Source organism: Ciona intestinalis, chromosome 11 (genome assembly GCF_000224145.3).
Source record: "Ciona intestinalis chromosome 11, KH, whole genome shotgun sequence".
Classification (NCBI taxonomy): domain Eukaryota; kingdom Metazoa; phylum Chordata; class Ascidiacea; order Phlebobranchia; family Cionidae; genus Ciona; species Ciona intestinalis.
The window spans coordinates 2956296-2963794 of NC_020176.2; the positions used below are offsets into that span (position 1 = coordinate 2956296).

The window sequence follows — 7499 nt, forward strand, 5'->3', positions numbered from 1 at the left end:
TTCTTTTTTTACTATCAAATGGGAAGAAAAAATAGGTTGAAAAAGTGTCCCATCTTCTCCAGCCTACTCTTTATATATAGTAGAGTGGGGGATGGGACATCTTTTTATTCTATTTTCTCGTCCCATTTGGTAGTAAACAAAGAGCATTTAAGGAATTATAAAACCGTATACTCGCGACTTTTATAAACTGTTGATAATTGTTTAAAACAAGATTAGGATATTTAGATATTATGTGCTTAAGGTGTCCCGTCTTACCTCACCCTACAATATATAAACATGGATTGTAACAGAAACTTATAAATCTTACATTTTATTAACTGGGCAAAAAACACAGATTTTTTTGAACAGTTTTAACACCATCATTACAGTTTCTATATATATAATAAAACGATCGTCTTCATGTTAAACGTTACGCATATTTTACATTTTAAATACGAAAGATGGTTTTAGTTTTTACACCTAACGAAATAAATAAAATATCAAATATATGTTTGTGTTGAAAACTGTTGCGTTATTTGGAAATTTTAAAGTGTAACTTCACCTGTGTTCGACTGGATCAGATTTTTGAAACTTTTTCTTTTTCTTCGTCAGCACTCGTACTCGTTCTTGCCAACTGTAGCAGACGCGTCTGGAAGAGGAAAGCCACCTTCGGGCAGACTGGATGAAGCCGTAAGCTTCAAGACCACTAATCTGATGGAAAGAATAACATATTGGTTAAAATTTGGAGCAAATTTTAGATTAAGTAAACATGCAGTGAAATGCATATACAGTCAGGCTGCATCAGGGATGTTAAAGACATTACGAACTGTATCAGTTATTAACGTTTTTATTTACCGTTTTATTCAAACTATTTACCGTTTTTTAGCAAAAATTTACAAACTTATTCTGTTTTTAGGTTCAGGAATTCTCATAGCCATAATTTCTCTTTGCAAAAAAAAAATCGGAATCGCCATTTTGTAAAACGAGCCAAGAGCTTATCACTCACTGTACTGGTAGCGCGAAGAAACTCAACAACGGACAATATACCTCGCAATGTACGCACCCCAACCCTTGGTCCCATCTTCAATGATGACCTACCCGCCACCATTGTACCACAGACCCTCAGCCCGGTTCTCACTTTCGCCTTCCGCGGGAAACGGAGGCTCCGGATGCCCGAAGAATTACTACCAACACCACGTTACGAACCATGCCGCTGCCGCCGCCGCTGCTATGTACGCTGGAGGTGCATATGACGGGTTTCTGCAGAATTATGTCCCAACTGATCCTTGCAAACAAGCGCTAATGATGGCATCACAAGCAGCAGGGTTCACTGGAATGGGAAACGACTACAATGCTTGTTTAGGTTTGTTTAAAGCAGATTTATGTTCAAAATATACAGTATAGTTTAGGGTATATAAGATGAAACATGTTTTCGTTCTCTTTATCGTCCCATTTGGTAGTAAACACAGATAATTTACAGAAGTATATAGCTGTAGTTCTGGGACTCTAAAGAGCGCTGTTATAATTGTTCGAAACACGATATGGAAATGCGACTGTGTGCTAACAGTATCTCATTTTACCCCACAATACTATAAATATATATATATAAGCGAAGTTTACACATTCTGCCTGTGTTTTTATAGCGAATATAACGTGTAGCTCATAAATAAAAGATACATAAATCTATAAAAACCCATAAACACATAAAAAAAGAAAAAAATGCCGTCGTATAAACAGCCTACTATTGTATCTATGTGGTAGAATTTTGTATTGAAATTTATTCTTATATAACATAATTTATCTCTCCAAATACAGTAGCGAAGATCAAATTAAATATGAAGAGAAGGAAATTAGCACGAAACAACAACCGTTAAAAAACAACGTATTCTTAATGTAAATTTAAAAGGCGAAAGATTTTGTTAAACATTTAAGTTTTTCTAATAGTTTGCACGGAATTTAATACACCGGCATATTAAACAGCATACTTTGCTATAAGAAGTCGATAATATTTTCCCTTTTCTAAACTATAAAACAACTAAAACGCGGAACTGCTTGTGTTAAAAAAAAACGGTGAAAAAAAATTCGAAATTTAGTTTATTTTTCGGTTGTCATAACCAATACTGCGTGGGAACTTGTTGGTGCAATTAGACCGTCAAGTCGGCCACGCTAAACAAAAGCGTTTTCGTAAATTTTGAGCTATTTTAAACCCCCTATACCATTGTGGTTCAATAGGCGCAATAAGACCATACTCAACGCGTATGTGGAGACGAAAAGTCACAGGTGCGGAATATACACGAGCTGTTTTGTCCCGGTATATAAGCCGTGGGCTCTGTTGTTGTTTAGATTTAAGTTTTCCTGCTCTGAACGCCGGGAATTTTTGGCGAATCGTCCAAAACGTGATAGATATAGGGTGACGAGGGTGACGAGGAAGACGGAACACTTTTAGCACATATTATTAAATACATCCTAATCGTGTTTTAAACATTTAACAACGGTCTCGTAAGGGTACGGTTTTATAAATTTCTTTATAATTTTCTGAATGTTTTTGCTCTACTAAAAAATGGAAGGAGAAAATAGAGTGAATCGGTTTTTCATCTACCCCCACCCTAATATATGGACCGGGGGTTTTATTAAGTGATTTGTGAATTACTTTTGTAAAAAAGGAAATAATATTTTCTGTGACTTTTAGCGTGGACTGAATTAGAAAATCTTACGCGCAATTTCGCGAATCAAATACTATGTAATTAAAATTTACACAAAACACGATTCCAGCTCAAAAGTCATCCGTGCGATTTGACCCAAAGTCAGTTTTATCGGATCGATGGGTCGCTTAAAAAAATATTTTTTTCCCATTTCACCTGCGGTGCAGGTGTAGCGGCGATCAGGCCAGCGTTGTTATTATTTGCTCGGAACCAAACAAAATACGCTTAGCATAGTTCGAACTTGGACATCGTGGGTGGTAAGCGTCTTCGCTCGACAGTCAATTGTAAATCTCTCGCGCCGAAAAGATGTCAAAAATAACGAATGATGTGAAAAAAATTCTAAAATTGGTTTCGGGGCTCTATCTCCCGAGTTTCGGTAATGAGATAAGATTTTTGTCAGCGGTCGTTAATGCGGTGTTCGGTGGCACGGTCACGGCACTGACAATGGCATCTAAACTAACGTGCCAAAAGCGACCGCTATCACAACCTTGTAAGTGGTTGTTTTGAACACAGCTGTATTTAATTATTAAAGAAAATATCGCCGCATTAGTATAGGGTGGGGGAAGATGGGACACCTTTAGCACATAATATCCAAGTATCCTGACCGTGTTTTAAACAATTAACAATGGGGGTCTTGGGGATATTATAATTCTTTGAATGTTCTTTGTTCAGTACTAAATGGGACGAAAAAATAAAGTGTTTCATCTTCCCCCACTCTCCTGTATAGTTAAATCCATCGGCTTTAAATAAAAAGTTATTTACTGTTTAGTGATGTAGGGTAAGATAGACATCATTAGAAAATAATGTCTCATATTTTCTAATCACGTTTTAAATAATTATCAACGCCATTTTAGACTCACGAGGATACGAATATAACTCTTTAAATATTTTTTACAACCAAATGGGACGATAAAAGAGAATGAATGTATTGGCCGTCTTAACCGACCTAATTTTGTTCTATAAAAAATGTGCTAATTCGTTTTAATTTAACGTTGTATTTAATATACGTAAAATTAAACAAAAATGAAAGTAAGAAACATAGAAAATATAAATTCAGGTATCTTTCTTCAAAACACATACGCCTAATGGTAGCAGCAGTGTCAGTTTTCGCAGAAGCAGCTGCGGTAACTATACTGTACCACTGCGCCAACAGTGCAAAAATCGTCTCTACAATAAAAAATCCGAAAAATGGTATTTTAAAAATTTATTAAATTTCTGTCTTTATAGACGACAGTAAGCCCACCAAGCAGCGCAGAGCACGTGCCAACTACAGCCAATGGCAGCTCGAGGAATTGGAGCGAGCGTTCCATACAACACACTACCCCGATATTTTCATGCGAGAAGCTCTGGCTCTAAGACTCGATCTTATAGAGGCTCGAATACAGGTATGTATATGTAATGTTTAAAATATATATGTTTATTATTTTAAACTAAATTAATTTGACGCAAAAATGTATGGCCGAGTGGGGTAAGATAGGACACCTTTAGCACATAATATAGAAATATCCTGATCGTGTTTTAAACATTTAACAAATGGGACGAGAAAATAGCCCAAAAAGGTGTCCCATCTTCCCTTACCTCTTTATTTATCTCCCATCTCGCTCAATCTATTTATATGTTAATATAAATAGAAAGAGCCGACTAAAAATCGGTATCGTCAAATACATACTATATAGTATCAAACAGGGCAAAATCTTGCCAATAAATGAGATTTTAAAAGAAAACCATTTTTCAATTTTTAACTACACCAAGACTGTTGAAGCCTTGTTTTACATTTAAGCGGCTCTTTTTCTAAAACTGTAAACGATATTTTTAACTACATATAACGGCAAAAACTTATAGTTATACGGATAAACGTCCAGGCAGTAACAACGTTTCGATAACGGAATTTGCAACCATTTTGACAAAAAATACTACAAACATTCCCAAAAAAGTCAAGGAACATTATAGCGCTCCTCACAGTTCATGTTTAAAATGATCCAAAACCGTAATACTCCCCTGATCTCGTTAAACCGGTTACTGAGCCAAACAGTGTAATTTTCGAGTTTCGTTCTTAAGTAGGATTCGTTCCTCGTATTTTACCCATTCAGTTTTATATGAAAAAGCATTTTATATCGCCCAAAACGTGTTACAAGGCAAGTTTATACTGAAAATCGACTTTCAACTATAAGTAATGTACATTTTCTTCCAGTTTTCAATGGGGAAAATAGGAAGAGGTGTGAGCTAAGAGGAAACGAAACGGGTTAATCAGTTGGGATTAATTAGGTAACCCGATTAGGGGCGCTTAGTTCTGTGAGTTGCGCGTGCGCCCCGGTCGAAAATCAGTCAAAATTTGCCCTGATTAAATTGTTTCTAATTTCTCAGGCTTCGCTTTGTGAAAGATCAGTATAGGCTATAACAGTTAACCGTGAGAAATAATGGTTACCGGAGTTTAATGTAAGATTTTCAATAAAGGACTTGTAATACAACATTCGAAGTGATATATGAACATATAAAGATACGAGTATATGGACGCGAGACGGTGAAAATACAAAATGGCGGCCGAGATATATAAATTATAATTTGATATTGCTAGATTTTAATATACGGGATTTGATTTGATATCGCTAGATTTTTAAATAAAACACCCCAGTTCTTCGCAAGACGCACAGCGTAACGAATTTAGTTAAAGAATTAGTTTCAAATGAAACCTCCCCTTTGTTCATTTCGATCTATTGTTGTTTGGGAAGATTTAAAGTACTCAAGTGTCCTTGTGAATGCACACGGGTTAACTATGTGTTTATGTTTCTAAAGTCCATAACAACAGCGATATATATCTTTGGATCGGATTCTACTCGCATTGTTCGTTCGACTGGCTTATGATTTGACTCCGCTAATCATTTAAAGGGTTAATAGGTGTAAGTTAAAGTTGGGCCGTAAGGCGGGGAGGGACTACGATCCAACCAAGTGGAAAGATCCGACTCGATATACTGGGACGCGGCTTTTCAGCCGAGCGCACTCGTCAACCAGCCACAAACAAGATCACTTTGAACCCCATAACTTGAACTAATCGCGGCGCCACTCGTGCGTCCATCCATCAGAGGATCACTGAGCTTGCTCCGAAGCTCACAGCTCCAGTCTCGGGATGTTGCCTAAACAGCCGCAAAGCCAGACTGGCTCGCGCGCCGATGCCCCTTCGTTGCCCAAAACACCGCCTGCATATAGAGTAGCGTGGCCTAATTGGGGAAAGGCACCGAGCCTTGGGCTCGCGTTAAAAGCGGCGCCGACCGTTTAACGTGTTGATGGTGTCACTCGCGCTTTTGGGCTCGCCGATAGCGATGTGATAATCAATTAACAAAATACACAGCGAAGAAAAACGTTCCTTAACCGCCTGCGCTGACCAGTTTAAAAAAGCGAGTCCATTTTGGCCGACCCGTAGAGGTACTTGAGCGGCGTCCAATTTTTGTTTGGTAAATTTATACGCGAAAGACTAATCAGCGCCGCGGATGCGTAAATGATTTTGGCTCCGAAGACGCTCACGCGTTCTTAGATGTGTGAAACCGCACGCCAACAGAGTGATTTCATCTTCATAAGAAGAGTAAACAATCTTCAAAGGAAAATCCTCTCGGCGCGTCTGACGAATAGTCTGTCAGTGCTGAGCAAGAAAACGAAAATGTTAGTCGGTATTTTGTATCCCAGTAAATATGAGCTATGGGGTAGGCTTGTACCGCGGTATATCCATCAGCTAAAACAACAGTAAACAAAAGCGAATAACGTTTACAATTGCGCCTAATAATTCAATTGTAACTTTTTGTACAGTTGACCCTATAGTAATGTAGCACGGAGCTACACTTGTATCTTACAACAAAGTTACAGTTAAAGGAGAAACTACGTAAACCGCAAGAAAAATTATCTCTGTAATTAATCGAATTAGACTGGTTTTGGTGACTACACTCACATTTGCGGCGTGTGGACAAGGTTTACTACAGCATCGGGTAATTGGCAGCATCTGAGAACCAAATTCCGCAACTAAAGCCAGATTTTATCCCTAAGCGCTCGAAACATCGGTCTGAGTGGCGGAGAACAACAAAAGTTAATCTACTTTCTGGGGTAAGGTGACGGGATATTGTGTCACTCCGGACGCTAATTTTTTGTTCAGCAAATTTTCATTCCGATCTCGGAGTTTCCTATTGTGGCCGGGCTTGAAATAATGAAAGACTTTTCGGGCAAATGAGACGGCTTGGTTTGGCCGCCATGGGAGACAAATGACCTCACAGCGAAAGCAACTGTCACTAACAACTCGGCCGAAACAATCGCCTAATTAAGCTATCATGTTTTGGCTGATAGGGCCTGTGCTCAATACGAGCACAGATGCTCCTAAGGGTCTTGTATATAACGCTGTAATGTGGAAACGGACTCAGGTCGGAACAAAATGTATCAATTTCGTCCCCGCCACAATAACGGATTGTAGCTACGTCGCTATGCGAAATACAGGATTTGTGTCGTATTGGGGTTTGGTGTCGGATGACGATTAAAACCCTGTATTGTTGCTACACAAAAAACGACCGTTCCCATGCCTCGAATTCTAAGCAGTCTCGAAATTCTACCAGAATCTGGTTAACCGTGAAAAAAGGGTAAATTCTGTGGACATATAAAAAGAAACAATTACATTTCAATTATTGGTATGGCGTTAAAAAATCGCAAATTTCGTGGAAAAATACAAACACAAAACAGTTCAGGTGACAAGAATGAGTAATAAAGTTGATTCACCAACACTATTATGTCAAACAAGCCTTGTATCCGGACCCATCGGTGGTATTTCTTTATGCGGCGATAATT

General features: G+C 38.2%; 1 protein-coding gene across 1 annotated transcript; it reads left to right on the top strand.

Annotated features, from left to right (window-relative positions):
* Positions 1–228: 228 nt before the first annotated feature.
* LOC778790 (homeobox protein unc-4 homolog) lies at positions 229–4066 on the top strand (the record flags this gene model as incomplete). Its single annotated transcript, XM_009861931.3, is given in 2 exon segments — positions 229–1342; positions 3909–4066. Coding segments are annotated over 2 exon segments (468 nt in total), but the record flags the coding sequence as incomplete, so codon positions are not given.
* Positions 4067–7499: the final 3433 nt, after the last annotated feature.